General features: G+C 38.1%; 1 protein-coding gene and 1 non-coding gene across 2 annotated transcripts; one reads left to right on the top strand and one right to left on the bottom strand.

Annotated features, from left to right (window-relative positions):
• Window positions 1–1424: 1424 nt before the first annotated feature.
• LOC141617475 (uncharacterized) lies at window positions 1425–2033 on the bottom strand. The gene has a single exon (XM_074434671.1). It carries the CDS (start codon window positions 2031–2033, stop codon window positions 1425–1427), a length of 609 nt encoding a protein of 202 aa, XP_074290772.1.
• Window positions 2034–17566: 15533 nt separating this feature from the next.
• LOC141624513 (small nucleolar RNA R71) lies at window positions 17567–17673 on the top strand. Its single transcript, XR_012534320.1, has one exon. It is a non-coding gene; the product is annotated as a small nucleolar RNA R71 (small nucleolar RNA).
• The last annotated feature ends 287 nt before the right edge of the window (window positions 17674–17960 follow it).

The following is a 17960-nucleotide window of genomic DNA, read 5'->3' as shown; positions in this document are numbered from 1 at the left end:
AATGATAGGTCTCCTTTCTTAAACCCAGTCCCCTGAAGAACCTTATCAACAGTAGCAGGGCTCATACCATTACTATAGAAGTCAGACTTGTCTGAGTTAATATGCAAACCAGATGCAGATGAGAATCTCTTAAAAAGCTCCATAATAATGCAGATTGATTTAACCTCCCATTTACAAAATAAGAGAAGATCATCTGCAAACATCAGATGAGTCAACCTTAATTTTTTACAAAGGGGATGAAAATGAAATCCAGGAATCCAACTGCCCACCTCCAGAAGCCTGCTCAAATACTCCATACAGAGAGTAAAAAGCAATAGTGACATTGGGTCACCTTGCCTCAAACCTCTACAACCAGGGAAATATCCATGTATTTGGACATTAAAACTGATAGAATAGGAGGTCGTGCTAACACATTGCATAATGAGTTTGATAAGATGGGGAGGGAAATGCAGAGCATCTAGCATTTGTTCCACAAAGATCCACTCAATTGAATCATAGGCCTTTCTTAAATCTACCTTCATTAAGCATCTAGGAGAGACACTCTTCCTAGTATAAAGCCTAACAAGGTCTTGACTAATAAGAATGTTGCCCAATATACTTTTCCCCTTAATAAAAGCACACTGAGTAGAATTAATTAACTGAGGAAGACAGCCACTAATTCTAGTACAAATGATCTTAGAAATGACCTTATAGAGAGTATTATCCACTTTTGGAATTAATGTGAGCACTGTACTATTAATTTTCTTAAGCATCATACCAGTTTTGAAAAAATCCTGAACAGCAAGACACATATCTTTTTTAACAGTAACCCAACTAGCCTTGAAAAAACAACTAGTGTATCCATATGGACCAGGACTTTTGTCATCTGGGATATAAAACAGAGCTAGTTTGATCTCCTCCTCGGTAGGAATCTTGCATAACCCATCCCAATCTCCTTCACTAATAACCTGACCTTTTGTGACAATGTGTTTATAAAAGCAAGAAGTCTGAGCTTTGGTCCCCAACAAAGACTCATAATAATCAACAAAAGCCTGTAGAATTTCATTAGGGTCCCTGCACTCCACTCCATCCTTATTCTAAATTTGCAGGACCTTGTTGTGAAGCTATCTCTGTTTAATAACCTGATGAAACATGTGGGTGTTTGCATCCCCATCATTGACCCAAGCAAACTTAGCCTTCTGTCTAAGATAAGCAGTCCTAGCTTCATCAAGCAAATGATAAGAGTCCCTGATCTGTTTCTCCTTATCCATCAAAAGAGTATTAGTAGTATCACCCTGCAACTATTTTTGACAGTCCAGCAAGAGATTGAAAGCCACATCCGCATTTCTTTCAATGTCAGAAAACAACTCTCTGTTAAGCTCTTTGAGGGAAGGTTTAAGTAACTTCAGTTTCCTTACCATTCTGAACATAGGGGTACCTTGGATCTATATCTGCCAATGCTGAGTCACAAGGGCCCCAAAATCCTCCACCTTGGTCCACATATTAAAAAATTTAAAAGGTTTCTTATTCCCAGTATTGCTTTCACCACAAGACACAATACAAGGACAGTGATCAAACTCTCCTTCAGGCTGGTAGTGAGCAAACCATTCAGACCATTCCTTCAACCAGTCATCATTCACCAATACCATATCTATTCTACTGAACACCCTAGTAGCACTAGATTGTTTATTATTCCAAGTAAAAAAAGCACCTGTAGTTTTCATATCCTGAAGACCACAATTATTCACAGCAGATTGAAAAAGAGCCATCTCATTATCTATTACAAGCTTCCCCAACCTCTCGTTAGAAAATAGAACATTGTTAAAATTCCCTAAGACTAACCAGGGACCTGTCACACATATCCTTATTAGCTCATTCCAGAGAGGTAGTCTATCTTCAAGCTTATTAAAGGAATAGACAAAGGTAGAGATAAAGGTAACACCAGATTGCAACACCTTCACCTTAGCATGAATATATTGAGGATCCATCTCTAAAACCTCAACATCAACTTTATTACCCTTCCAGAGTATCCAAATTCTACCACCAGGATGCATACTTGTATTTGTAACATACTTCCACCCATAACATACATTTGTAGTAACTTTATTTAGAGATCCAGGTTTCACTCTGGTCTCAAGGAGTCCAAATAGATCTACATCATTATGATGCAGAAACCATTTAATATTTTTCTGTTTAGGAACACTATTCAGACCCCTCACATTCCATACTCCTAGTCTAAGCATTAGGGGATACAATATCCCCTCCACCCCCTCCTTTATCAACCATTTCATTAGTTTTCTCGGCTTCAGCCAACTCTGCATTAAAAGTTGTATTGAATTCAGTATCCTGACCTGAAACCACCCTAGTCTCATGTCTAGTCAGTTTGGTTATCACTCTAGTAGGAGTGTCAACAGGACCAAGACTAGGAGCCGGGGTAATTACAGGAGTAGAGACCACCACGGAAGTATTCTTATCCTTAACCAAAGGAGGATACTCCTTAGGATCCACAGTAGCTGCATTACCCACTGGCTTTGGTTTCCAAACTTGTTTCATAGGCTCGGACACATTAGGTCTCCTAGTACCCAGGGTCTTCCTTCTGCAATTAGATGTACTATGTCCTTTTCCTTTACATTTCTGACATGTAATAGGCAGCCAATCATATTCAACAGCTACACGCACTTCAGAGCCTATTTCATCCTCAAAAATGATCTGGTTAGGGAATTTTTGGTCTATTTTAACTTCTACCATCAGTCTAGAAAAACCCAGCAGGTATTTCTCCAAAGTAAGGTCATCTATTCTGATAAACCTACCCACTAAACCTGCCAATTTCTCTAGACATTTAGCACCCCAAAATTTAAGATCCAAACCAACCAATTTAACCCAAATAGGCACCTTCTAAACAGAGACCTTTGAAATTTTTACTGTGGCATCCCAGGATTTAACAATAAGGGGTTTCCCATCAAATAAGAACATGCCATTAGCCAAAACAAGTTTGTGATGCTCAGGTTTGGCAAATCTTACCACAAATAAACCATTTGGCAGGAAAGAGATCTGGGTAATGTCATAAGCAGACCAAATTCGTCTCAGAAAATTATCAAGTACTTCTCGTGGAGGATTCGCATCCATGACATAACCATAAATCGCCAAATTCCAGTTCGCAATCTCATCCTTGACATCATCCACAGATAACTTTAAACGAGGACTGGAACTTTCCCCCAACTCACCTTCTTCAGCAATAGGCTCCAAACGAGCCACATCAGACAGACCTGTCTTTTGTAGCGCTGAAGCCTCACGCCAATCCTTTTGGTCATCAGAAAGTACCAACCCGTCAGCAAGTACAGTATCCCCTTTATCCTTCATCGTAGCATCAACTGTCGTCTTTGCTGATTCTATTTCTACATCAATTGTTTCAACTTGAACATCCCCACCCGTGGATTTATTGTTACTAGAAATATTTTTTGTATGATTATTAAATTTATTACTACTATTATTGATATTAATACTTGATGAATTATTATTTTTAGTTGAGTTTTTTGTAGAATTTGCAGTAGAATGATGAATATTGCTTACTTTCCTCGCCATTGCTCAGAAACCGTTACCTAGAATTCAGAGAATTTTCTCTCTCTAAATTTCTCTCTCATCATTCTTTTTTTAATTGAATATGCTCCAGTCATTTGTATTAAACATGTGTCGATGTATTTTACGTGAGGCGGTTTGTATATATGTGTTTTTGGTTTGTAGTTTGTTTGTGTTAGCTTTTTTGTGGTGTGTTTCGGAGAAGCATGGTTGGCGGCTGATTCCCCATTTGCTTCGGCATTTGTTCTTGTATCGTTAGTGTAGAAAATAGGCAACAGGTAGCACATATGCATACACGTGAACACGCAAAAGCATTTGATGAATGTAAAAATAACCACGATGACTCGAAGTTAAAATTGAATTTGAAAAGAAATTTTGAAAATTTCGCGACAAGTCGTCACGTTTGGATTTTTCAAATCAAATTGTTATGAAATTTCAAGAAATTAATTCGTGTTTGAATTAAATTGCATCGAAGTTTGCTGAAAATTGATTTGCGACTCGAAAAACTAAAACTCAAACCGTCATGGATGAATTTCAAAAGAGATTTTGCGAGTGTGCTTGATTTTTTTAAGAACAAGACTCGGATTTGCAAGAGTTTGAATTTTTGAGAAAAATTGACGTCGTGTTATCAATTTTGAATTTTGTGGAAAAAAGGGAAAAAAATTCGGATTTTTCGACTGACATGGAACGATCCTTCGCGGATCGGAGGAGCTTCTGCTTTACAGCTGGTATTATCTTTCTTTGTACTTTATTTTATTGTATTATGTTTAGGTTGTTATATTATTTCCTTATTCCCTTTGTTAGTAGTGTCCTTTAGGTCGCTGGGTTTGTTGTGTGATTGCTATGTTGTAGGCATCACAATGAGGACACTGTGACATTTAGGTTTGGGGGAGTATTGCTTTATGTTGCGTGATTTATTTCAGTTGTGTGCTTTTAATTATTTTGTGTGCCTTTAAAAAAATCCATAAAAATTAAAAAATTTCAAAAATCCAGAAACATGTTTTACTTTGTTTTAGGTCGAGTCTTGGTGAATTGAGTAGCAGTGATGATAATTTGCATTGTTTTTTCATTTGAATCCCAATATAGTTATCCATGTACATTGTTTTGACTAGTTATTCATGAAAACAAAGCTCATAATTCAAATCTTGATCGTAAAAATATGCCTTATGCTAAGTAAATTTGATAATATTATATTGGTAAACCACTTTAATTTCTGAGGTCTATAGAGCTTCCTAGGCCAGGAACGTCAATAAACTGGTCTCATTTGTCAATTAGGCTTAAGAGTGTGGATCTCCTTGTGGAATATGTAATATCAAACTGCATAAGTGTGACATTAGATTCTTAATTTTTGCGCGTTCATATGATTAAGTACATGAGGAAAGGCGGTTCTTACCGTTCAAATAAGCCATACATTACCCTTTTGTTAGCCCGTTTGTGTAACACCCCGACCCAAACCGGGTCCGGAGCGGTTACTTATGATAGCTCACCAGGCTGTGTACATGGCCCACAGATCAACACGTGTCCTTTATAGCGCATTTTGTCCTCACTCATGCGCATCCCAGAAACCTTCCCAGGAGGTCACCCATCCTAAGACTACTCCCAGTCAAGCACGCTTAACTTTGGAGTTCTTTCGCATGGATGACCATAAAAGAAAGTGCACTTTATTGATATGAGTAGTACTTCCAATCCCTTTAAGCACTAGTCATTTAAGCCTATCACTGGACCTCTTCAATTACCGTGGGGTGTTACAGTTTGAACCCTTGTAGCCGTTTTATATCCCATCTAATAGCTACAATCTAAAATTTTCTTACCTTTTCGGGGTAGTCGCAGTTGCTTGAGTTTCATGTCTATTTTTGCTACTTTGGTAGGGATTGGGACTTTGTCATGTGGGTAGTAGCTTAAATTTTTGTAGCAACTGTGTTAATCTCTTATGATGAAAAAAAAAAGCAAAATATGAAGCAAAAGAAGAAAAGAAAAAAAGAAAGAAAAAGAGTCTGAAAAAAAAAGAAAAAAAAAAGACTTCGAAAAAAGGAAAAGAAAAAAAAAAAGATTTCTTTATTTGGTTTGTTAAAGAGATTATAAGGGGGTGTGCTAGAGTCTAATGCATTTTTGGAGAGTGATTCATTGTCTTTCATGTGTTGTAAAAGTTGAGATAATTTCTCTAGTTGGGTTAATTTATGCTTATTATCATAGAATTGGCCTTGGTTTTAGCGCTGCGACTACCGTCTTAGCCTCACATATCTATACGTGCCTTGGAACAAACCACTTCTATACCATTTGCCCATTTGCCACCCTATTGTCCTTGATACATGTACTTTTATCTTTATTGTGAATGCGTATAAGTTGGAGAAATTTTTATCACATTAGAATGCATGCATGTTTCATAAGTTGAGTGAGTTTCTTTATTATTTCTATCTTATAAATAAACTACCTCTTATGAGTGCATAAGTGAATCCGCAAGAATCCGACTAATTTGTCTTGCAAGATTGAAAGGTATTTGGCTGAGTTACGGTATCATATTACATCTTGAGTTGAGCTGCATTCTTCTATTACTCGTGCCTTTGAATTTGTTTTATTGGCACAATTTTGGTCATTACTTTGTTATAGATATGGATAGCTTGAGATTTGTATGTGCATCAACATTAGCTCTGAGTTATTCATTCAGCATTTGTATGATTGCTATTTTGTATTATGTGTTGCTTTACTTAGGGGCAAGCAAAGAGTTGGTTTGGGGGAGTTTGATGAATCATATTTATATATACTTTTATGACTCCCTTTTAGTTGGTTTTGATACGGTTTTCATGCTAATTACGTTATTTATATGCCTTTTGCATTAGAATGTCGATACTGTCGTTACTTTGTATTAAAATACAGGAATGATGCATTTATGAGGTAAAACGAGTAAAGTTGAGCACCGCGGATTAGGCATGACGGGATACACGAAGCATGGCACGGAAAACTAGAAGACTAGAAGATAATAAGTGAAGATTGCACGAAGGAAGGCTGAGAAGAGCATGTACTCGATCGAGTGGCCTGTACTCAATCGAGTGGTGTGTACTCGATCGAGTATGGGCAAACTCGATCGAGGATCCTAGCTGCTATAGACTTTTCTGATATTTCCTAAAAGTCATCTTATTTGTATTATATATTCTAAACTCGTGTTAGATTATTAGTTTCGTTTATTAATTATTACTTTCAGAACTCCTAAAACTCTAAGCATTAGTCGGCTACCATACTTTTGGATCTAGAATTCGTTTTTCATTAATTTGTTAAGGTACTTTAATCTTTCTTCATTAATTATTCAATCTAGTTTATGTTATTGTTTCTTTGCTCTTATTGCATGTCTTTAATTATGTTTTCAATTATTATTGTTGTTGTTAATCCTAGTAATATGAGTAGCTAAATCCTTTATCTAGGGTAAAGGGGATTTAGGTTGATTAGAAGGGGGTTAATGATTTAATTGTTGGTAACATCGCATGAATTATCGTTTTATTGTTGTTCTTTTTTTAATTATTTGATTTAGGCCTGAATTGATAATTAGTCTAGAAAATTAATACTTTCACCGACCGGATTAGAATTAATATAGGTGCGATAATCAGATAGGTAAAGTTTAATTATAGCGATTGCATGTTAAACTGAATCTAAAGGGCATAATAGAATTGACCGATCTTGTGACCTTAGATAATTCGATTGGCCTTACAATTGATTAGAATATATCCCCAGATAATTGACCTAGTGAACCCGCTCCCTAGACTTCTTAATATTATTGTTTACGATCTTTAGTTTATTGCATTAGTGGTTAGCAAACAAACCAAACCAAATCTTCAAAAAAACGGTTACTTTAAGACAATCTAAATATTAGCAAATTGAATATTACCGCCTCCCTGTGGATTCAATACTTGTCTTACCACTAGCTATTTGTTAGTACTGAGATAGGATTACTTTGATTAAGGTTATATGACTTTAGCCTTATCATTACCGATGGGTACTCATCAACGGGAGGGACAAGCAACTCCTGACTTGATTGGCCTTCCTCAATCACGACATTTATGCGAGTCCTCTTCTTAGGAGGTGCTCTAGTTTTCGGAATTTACAAAAAAACAAGTTCAACAAGAATTTTCCAGAAATTATGCCATAAATAGTGGGATTTTTCAGTTAACAACTTGGTAAAGCATTACCACCATCAATTGATCCTTTAAGAATATCCTAGAAGCAATCTAAGTGACCAAAAATCAAAATTTTGGGGCAAAACCCTAGAAATATTCGGTATCAAATCGGTAGTTTTTGAGCTTAGAAACCATCTTTTGCATATGTAAATCAACTAATAAGAGCAATTAGCATTAAATTAACACCATACAAACATGAATCTTTGAATTGAAAGGGTAGAAAATTTCAGATTGGGGTAGGTTACTCGATTGTTTTGATTTAAAGTAAAGTGTTTTTTATAGTTGCATTACCTTAAGTCGGAAATTGCTTAGAAAGAGCGAAGGCAAGAACAATTCTGAGAACAAAGTTAGCACAAATCACCCAAGTTTATGTTGAGAGAGAAAATTTTGACAAAACTTATGTGTAAAAGGAAGGTGTGAGGTGTGAGGCGTGAGGAATGATAGAAATATGTTTATAGGGTTTCCGGAAAAATTTAAGTTGAACCGCGAATAACTGGAGTACTCGGTCGAGTACTGGGCCTACTCAGTCGAGTACTTGGTCTACTCGGTCGAGTACTCATATTTGCGTTTTTAAGCCAGCTACTGACCTCCGAGCACTCGGCCAAGTGCCTACATACTCGGTCGAGTACACCTGCACAGTAACGGAATTTGAAGATTTTATGAATAATTCCTCTGCAAAACAACAAACATTGTTCGGAGTTTAACTCATTCGGAACTCGTCACACTTATACGCTACTCCTATCACATACACAAGGCAATTTATCGACTACACACACCTCTACGACTTAGTTGCTCAACATATATCATACATCACGTAATTCCTTTAACAGAACTAACCATGTTACTGTTAGGTTCATATACCTATTATTAGACTCCTCTAATAGTGAACTAATTAACTTGTTAATTATTTATTTTTTAGATCTAGTGCATGCATAACAAAATGAAAGATTTATAAGAAAAACAATCTCCCTTACATTGTTATATGGTTCGAAATATAGGGCACAAGTAAGGTCTCCTTCCTTCACTTGTTCTTGAGTTTAATGTGATGGATGATCCTCCAAGATCCCAAGTATAGAAATCCTCCTTAGATTGCACCCAAGACTTACCCTTAAACTAGTATACTAATTAACTAGATTATTATACTAGTACCCTTAAAATGATTCTAATATTATTAGTATTACTACACTAGTAATGTTATTGTGATATTAGAATGGATGAAGAAATGCTTGTGAATCTCATAAAACTTGTTTAGAGAAAACTAGAGAGAAGAAGCATATTTTGCATGTAGGAGATATGAATGAATTAGTTATTAGAAAAATGAGGACAAAAATCCTCTTATGGTGAGGTGTGGCCGGTGTGGGTATGTCCAAAAGGGCATCTCACTTTTCTCTTTTTATCTTCACAAGAATAAGTAGTGTAGTGGTCGGACTATATCTTTTCGGTAACTTGTCGTTAGGAGCACCTAGACCAAAACACAATTTATAACTTCACAAACAACTCTACAATTAGTAAAGAGGCAAGTGGTCGGATCCCAAGGGACGGGAATTGAGATGATATTTCTATTGCAACTAGCGGTGTCTTAGGGGTGTCACAATTGGGTTGATGTAGAAGGTCACTAAACTAAATAGCAATGAAAGTAAACAAGCAAAATGAATTAAAAGGGTTGTAAACAATTGATAAAAAGCACTAGGGTATCATGGGGTCATAGGGGATTCATGGGAATTGATCATACAAACATGTTCTCAAATTATAAGCAAGCAATTATTGTTGTGATGGATTGAGTTGGTTTATATCTTACAATCCTAGGAATGTTTGGGTCCCGGAGCCGAATCGATTAGATTGTACAACACCTACAAGTCGACTTAGTCTTCCCTACTCAACAACATGCATGGTCTAATGAGACTCGAGTTGGTTTATGTCTTACAAGTCTCATTGAAAAGATAGGTGATGGGTAAAAAATGCAAGGATTCATAGGCTCGCATTTCATCAAACATAACATGTGCATGAGTTGAGATCATAACAAGCAAGCAAATAAACCATGAAAGCATATTAATTTAAGCATGAATCATTCCCCATGTTGGTTTCCCCTAATTACCCATTAACCCTAGCTAAGTGACTACTCACTCATTATCATGTTGAAAATGCTAGCAAGGTTGTCAATCATACCAACAAAGTGAAACGTGATAAATAAATGAAAGTAATTAACAATAATTAAAAAGGGATTAAGAGAATTATACCTACTAATGATTCCAATAATAAAGCAAAGAATAAAAGAAGTACTTGATGCTTGATTGAGAGGTTGTCAATCTCCCAATAATAACCCAAATAATCTTCAATTACCCGAAATAAAGGATGAACAAAAGAGAGATTAAGGAAATAAAACTTGTATTAAAACTTGATTAATTGTTGATTACAATATTTAAGAGAGATTTGATTGATCTTAACTACACTAAAGATTGCTAAGAACATCCTCTTCTAAATAGACTAATGGGGTATTTATAGTGGGGATTAGGTGTAGGAATTAGGGTTAACTAAGGGCTTAAATGACGATTAAGTCCCTACTTAAGGAAACGCCAGTATTTTTGGAAGGATGGGCATCTTTCTTGAAGCTTGAAGAAACGAAATTGTCTGCCTGAGAATCCGTGCGTCTTTAGCACGGGACGGCCGGATTCGTGGGTCTCTGCCCGGGTGTCTTCTGGGGTTGCTGCCCGGGCGTCTTGGAATGAGGACGCACGGATTGTGAAGGTGGAGGACGGGCGTTTTCAGGACAATCCGCACGGATTCCTGTGCAGTTTCATTTCTTCTTCTTTTCTTCCCTTTTCTTCATAAAATCCTTGTGGATTTCCTCGGGGATGCAAGGATCTTTTCTCATCATTGCCCATCTACTATAGTATGTACAAAGGCCTTCTAATCTTGTCTCTCCTTGATGCTTGGTCATTAAATTCAATCAATTTAGTCTCGTTTTGCCATGAAAATGCAAGGTTCGCACTCCTTTCCTACCAAGGGTTCAAAACCTCAAAGAATATGCAAAACAAAGAACTAAAGACAATAAATGACCCAAATATGCACTAAAAAGCATGGAAACAAGGCTAATTTGGGGACTAAATATGCTCTAATTATGGTCACATCAAATATCCTCAAACCGAACCTTTGCTCGTCCCGAGTAAAGAGGTGACAAAGACTAGGACCATTATTTAAACTAACCTAATAATATAGCCGATATGAGACAATTAGCGGATCTCACTCCGCCCCTTCAACTCACAACAAGACAACCATGAGGTAGGATGCCTTCTTGCAAGGCAAGGTGGGTCTTGCCAAAATGGCGACACATCCGAACATTAAGCACACAAAACAAATAATGGATGCATCTACAAAAGAATAGCCACTTTCCTCATCTAAGTGGCGGAAATTATCTACAAGGGAAGCAATTCAAGGGTGCACACTCCTTCATAGATGTAATTTCTTCAAACTACTAAGCCTAGAAGGATACCAATAAATCACCTCCAAATTGTGTCAAGCTAGGGTACCTTTGTCCTCAATCGTTAACTTCTTTTGTCAAGAGTAGACTCCCTATGGTGTTAGAAACACTGGAGGATCGCGGAATTCCCTCTCTTGCCTAGACAAGAAGAAGGGTCGTCCCCTCTCTACCATGCACAAAAATGGATATGGTGGATAAAGGGATCAATAGATATTTGAGTTTCACTTTGGGAGTTTGCTTTTGTTTTTGTTTGTCCCCTCAATTTCTTGTGGCGTGTAACATTTGAGAACACTTTCTTGCCATTTCTTTTTGATTTTTTGGCATTTCAACACTTGACAACTTTCAACTTTTCTTTGCATTTCTTTTGAACATTTTCAAAGTCACCCCATATGTAGTGAGGGTGGCTTATATTTGAAGCTTTAGGAGTTCTATTTTTGCTCCTCTTTTCATTTGATTCATTTTTTTTGCAAACTTTCTTTCACTTTTCATTTCATTGAACTCAAATTGATTTCTTTTTGTGCACATTACCTTTTATGACAAAAATATGGTAAAACATGGATGATGGATGGATGGATGCATGGTTTCAAGGGTCACCTTGGAATAAACGGTAGCCAAGGAGTTATCACACCACAAGGTACTCTTGACTAGGCCTTAAACCATGGGTCAAAGGATACTAGCATGACACATCCTAGGGTGTTTTACAAGTATTCTAACAAGCAAAGTCTTAAGAAGAAAAAGCATCTACTAGGGCCTATATACACTTGTCAAGCTTCCCAAGTAGACGGTTTCGCAAAATTTTCTAACATGCAACTACATGCCATGATGCAACTAACATATAAACATCCTAATGCAAATGATTCTACCAACTAGTATGACATATAAACTAAATGCAAGTCCTAAGTTCACATTGTTATACCGCATCAATCAAAATAAAGCCACATAGTCATTAACATAAAGAGGGAAAAGGAGATTGGAAAGATCATACCATGTGGTCTTCAATATCCTCATGTCTCGGATGTGGCGTAGTCGATCAATGTGAACAATGATAAAACAAACACAATATATACAATAATATATACATGACTACACTACAAAGGAAATGAACTTGTTTTTGGTTTTTCAATTTTTCAAATTTTTATGGTTTTTTCGAAAATTTTCAATTTTTTTGGCTTTTTGGAATAAAATTGAAGTTAGAATTCCCCATCCCCACACTAATATGGGCATTGTCCTCAATGGCCAAAATGATGGAAAATCATGCAAGCATGATGCATGAATTCTACACTAAATGCAAGCTACACTAATCTACACTACATGATGCATGGTTTTTGTTTATGACGGAGAGCGTAATTTAGATTACCTCCCGTTGTGTATGTATGTACTTCCCCAAACCGAGTTAGACATTATTTCTAATGTCCTAAGGTTGGGTGTAGTTCATGCACACACGATGCAATACATGAAACTAAATTTGTCATTTTGGATTTTCAAAAGGTGGGAACAATGAAATAAGAACACCTCAATGGGGCCGAGGTGTTAGTCCTCTATGTTGCTAGGACTACTTCAACCATGATCAAGATAAATAAATAAAACAAAGAAGTAGACAAACCTCAAGAGGGTAGGAGCCTCCGAAGCTTGCTAATCTTCCATCATATCATCACTATTATCATCTTCCTCAATAGAAGTGGACTCATCACCACTTCCCTCTTCACTTTCTTGTTCACTTTGTTTATCATCCTCTTCTTCTTCTTCACTAGCCTCTTCATCAATGCTATCAACAACCGCATCACCGACAACCTCATCGTCACCCGGAATCTCACCCTTAGATGCACTCGCAAAGAAGACTTCCCTATCCGCCCAACTAGGCAAAGGACATGAAGGATCAAGGAGTCCTTGCCTATCTAAATGAGGGAGGGGTGGATATTGGGCTAAGTAAGCATCTTCCCGATCCTTAAAAGCTTGCTTGTGCATTTCTTGCATAAGAGGAGTCATATAATCTTTGCTTGCTTCAACACCGTCGGGTTTGAACTCTTGGTACTTGAAAGGATAGGGTGGTGTGACAATGGAAGAGGAGGGCATTTCAATTTCATCCCTTTGTTGTCGGATAATGTATTCGGCTTCTTTTGAGAGGGGAAGGAGGTAGTTGGTCCGATGGACACTCAAACGACAAATCTTTGAAGGCAAAGTAAAAGATCTAGCCTCACTAGTGAGCCATCCATACTTGGTGTCAAGAGGGTTATGAGAGACCCACTTGTATTTGTTTATCATAGCATCCACATCAATGAGATGACCACCCTTCTTCGCCACATACTTGCTATCCTTGTTGAAGTTCGGATCAAAGTATTTAGCAAAAAGAGTGACTAGACCTCCATTCACAATAACAGTAGTGCCTTGCGTCCCACAATCAACATTTAGCCATCTATCCACTAAAAGCCTTAGATAATTGAAAGGCTTGGTGAATTCCCTTCCAATATTTAAGGCCGACTCAAGAAGAACAAAATCGAGCTTGGTAAAGTGGTTGGTGTCTTTTCTTGCAATGATGGTATTCCCTATGACCTTGTGCCACACTCTAATGCCCGGATGGTGGACTAATAGAGCGCGACTAGCATGATAGTTCTCAAATTTCCTTCCGGAAATTGCCTCCCAAAGAGGAGCGGGGTCATACTTGCCAACATTCTTGAAATAACTAGGTGAATCACTAAGACCCAAAGCTTTACTCATTTCCTCAAAGGAGATGCGCCTACTCACATTAGCTAGGCGGAACTCGATGCTTTCCATAGTCTCAACCTTTGTAACTTTCAAAGAACTCAAGAATTCTAAGGTAAGGGAGGGGTATGTCAATTCTTTTGTTGTAAACAATTTGCCGAACCCCATGGCTTCAAAGAAGGCTCTATTTTGCTCAAGGACACCCAACTTATCTAAGGCATCTTCACAAATAAACTTGCTGGATAGAAAGGATTTTCTAGCATACTTGGCAAAAGTTTCCCTATGGGAGTTAGAGATGAAAATTACCTCCGGATAGTTCGAAAGTTGAGAAATTTCCGGAGTAGAAGAAGTTGTTGCTTCCAAGGGAGGTTGTTGTTGTTACACTTCCAAGTTTGAACTAGCTACCACCATAGCCAATGAGGCTTTCTTTGCTTGAAGGCTCTTTTGCCTTGTTAATAGTGCATTTGCCTTAGGTGCCTTTGTTGCTCCTTTTGTCCTTGCCATTGATGCTTGAACCAAGAAAAGAGTGAAAATCTTCAATTTCCAAGTGTACCCAAATCGATTTTAAGATGAAAGGCTTTGCCTTTATAAATTCAAAAATTGACTCAAAGGTTGAAGATTTTGGTGCTTGGTTTGATTTTTGTTGAAAGAGGAGTGATTAATTTTTGTTAGAAGGATGTTTTGATTTGATTTTGATGAATGTGGTTGAGGAAATCTTGTTTTGGTGATGGAGAGGATGAGGGTTTTGAGTTTTGGGGTTTATGGGTTGTTTTAATTGAAGGAATGAAGAAATGAATGTGGGAGGGGGTTTATAAAAGAACCCGAAAAATTTGAAATGCAGGGGGAAGACGAGCGGCTTTCCTTCGGGACGCCCGGATTCTGTCTGTTTTGGGCTTCAGGAATCTCGCCAAAAGACGGGCGTCTTTGAGCAAAGACGCTCGGATTGTTCAGCTGCGGGACGGGCGTCTTTCACTGAAGACGGGCGGATTCTTTTCCAGGGAATTTTCTTGTTTTTCTCAGCCAAAAAGACGGGCGTCTTCTCTTGCAGGACGGGCGTCTTTTTTAGGACGGGCGGATTCTTTTGTAGGACGCCCGGATTTGCTAACAGTCCCAAAATTTTAAAAATTCAGTTCATGAAGGACGGGCGGATTCTGAACAAGACGCCCGGGTTGCCTGAAGACGGGCGGATTCTCTTGAAAATGCTCGGATTCTTCCCCTTTTACCCGGATTCAGTTCCATCCGTGTACTTGCATATCCCGTGTCATTTTTCATTCTTCAAAACCTCGTGTTCTTCATTGTGGGGGCACTACTAAGCCATGGATAGCCTAGGCAATTGCTATCCCCACACTAAGCTAAAGCACTACACATCAATTTAAATCATTAGTCCCTCCCTCACTTCTCTCAAAAATGATAATTATCTTGATCAAGGCATAAAAATCCAAAAATGACAAAAAATGCAATATGAGAATTAAAATGCGAGTTAGGGAGTTAGAAATATTTACAAATGGTGGTTTAGGGAGGACTCCACCAAACTCTCATCCTTAGTGAGATGTCATGGGGGCATGTCCAAGGTGTTGTTGATGTTGCTCAACACCTTGAAGAAGTAATCAAAAGCTTGTTCATTGTCATGATAAAGATCTTCAATAGATCTTTGCCCTTGTTGTCGGTCTTGATCGATAGCATTACCAATATAGGGATTGAAAATCCCTTCAAACTCATCGTCCCAAAGACCACAAACTTCATCTACTTGATCACTAAAGATCTCTTGAGTTGATAGAGACAATTCTCCCATTTTATTGTCTTGGCCAATGAGGCCATCTTCTTCATTACTTGACTTTGGTGGGCTTTTCAAGCTCTCTTTGTTACAATTCACTTGCTCTTTGAATCGAGCATCTTCAATTTTCTTCTTCCATTGGAGTTCCGACTTCTTCCTATCATCCTTCCGGCTATAATGATCAATCATAAAACATGGTTCATGTAAACGGGGGGCTCTCATGGTCTTGTCAAGATTGAAAGTTATGCTCTCATCTCCCACTTCTAGAGTGAGCTCTCCATGTTTTACATCAATCACCGCACCCGCGGTGTGTAAGAAAGGTCTTCCTAGAATGATTTGAATGTTGGAGTCTTCTTCCATTTCAACAATGACAAAGTCCACCGGGATGAAAAATTTCCCAATTCGTACGGGAACATCTTCCCATATCCCTAATGGTGTCTTTGTCGATCTATCGGCCATTTGGAGGGTGATATTGGTGCATTTAAGCTCTCCCATTCCCAACCTTTTACTCACCGAGTACGACATAACACTCACACTAGCCCCTAGATCACATAAGGCTTTGTTGATCGTGGTGTCGCCAATGGTACACGGTATTGAGAAGCTTCCCGGATCCTTGAGTTTTGGAGGTGAACTCCCTTGAAGTATTGCACTACTCACCTTAGTGAAGGCGATAGTCTCAAGCTTCCGGATCGACTTCTTCTTTGTGAGGATGTCTTTCATGTATTTCGCATAGGCCGGCACGTGATTGATTAATTCCGTGAAAGGAATTGAGACTTCCAAATTTTTCACAATTTCCGTAAATTTTCCAAGTTGGTCATCAAATTTGGGCTTGGCTTGACGACTTAGAAAAGGAAGTCTAATCACAATGGGCTCCTTCTCCTTGACCTTGTCTTCATTTGTCTTTGAAATTTCTTCTTTTCATGGTTCCCCATCCGTGGAGTTTTGCACAATTTCTTCTTTGTCACTAGCTTCCACAACTTCATCCTCAACTTGCTTCTTCGGTGCTTCATACCTTATACCACTTCTCAAGTGAATGGCACTAACCGTTTCATGTCTTGGGGGATTACTTTGAGGTAGTAATTGCCCCTTTTGTCTTTGTGAGCTTGAAGATGCTAGTTGAGTCAATTGGGTTTCCAACATTTTGTGTGAGCTAGGATGTTGTTGATGGTGGTTTCCTTTGCTTGACTATCTTTTTGCATTTGAGTGAAAAACTCTTGTTGATTCTTTTGCATTTGAAGGACCGCTTTTTGAACATCAAAACCTTGGTCATTTTGTTGATTGTATGGAGATTGATTTTGGTAACCTTGGTTTTGGTTGTAAAAGGGTCTTTGATTTTAGTTTCTCATGGGAGGTGGGGTATATGTTGTTTGAGGGTTTTGAACATTTTGGCTTTTGTATGAGAGATTTGGATGGAATTTGGTGTTTTCATTGTAATAGTTTGAATAAGGGGTACCACTCTTGTATGCTTGGAACGCATTCACTTGTTCATTTGTTCCCCTACATTCACTTGGGTCATGTCCCAAAGTTCCACAATTCTCACATATCCCACTTGGGATTGATGAAGATGCCGTCATGGCATTAACATGATGCTTTGGTGATTTTGAGGCTTCTTCAAGTCTAGCCATAGCCTTTTCAAACTTCAAATTGATGGTATCAAGGTGAGCACTAAGTTGAGCACCCAATTGAGTAACGGAGTCCACTTCATGCTTTCCTCCTCTAGTAGCCTTGCGAGGTCTACTATATTGTGAGTTATGGACCGCCATTTCTCCAATTTTGTTCTAAGTTTGATTGTCATCAACTTCGGTGAACATTCCATTTGATCCCATGTTGAGAATGTTCCTTGAATCTTCATAAAGACCGTTCCAAAATTGTTGTACCAAGAACCACTCGCTAAGTCCATGGTGAGGACATGAGCGACAAATTCCTTTGAATAGCTCCCAAGCTTCATACAAAGATTCTTCATCCCTTTGCTTAAAACCCGTAATTTGAGCTCTTAGCATGTTAGTCTTTTCCAGTGGATAGAACGTTTTGTAGAAAGCTAGAGCCAACTTCTTCCAAGAATCAATTCCGAGAGTGGCCTTATCAAGCCCCTTCAACCATTGTTTCGCGGTGCCAATTAGAGAAAAGGAAATAAGACCCATCGAATTTGGTCTTGAGTTACACCGGTTTGAGAAATCGCATCACAATAGTCACAAAAGGTCTCCATATGAGAGTGAGGGTCTTCACTAGGCATCCCCCTAAATTGGCTTCTTTCGACTAATTGGATAAATGCGGATTTGGCAATAAA

This window comes from Silene latifolia, chromosome X, assembly GCF_048544455.1.
Source record: "Silene latifolia isolate original U9 population chromosome X, ASM4854445v1, whole genome shotgun sequence".
Taxonomy (NCBI): domain Eukaryota; kingdom Viridiplantae; phylum Streptophyta; class Magnoliopsida; order Caryophyllales; family Caryophyllaceae; genus Silene; species Silene latifolia.
This window is presented reverse-complemented; position numbering and strand designations above follow the sequence as displayed.

Bases quoted from the DNA above. Each gene is read 5' to 3' on its own strand.
- LOC141617475 (XM_074434671.1), bottom strand. From the start codon at position 2,033: ATGCATCCTGGTGGTAGAATTTGGATACTCTGGAAGGGTAATAAAGTT.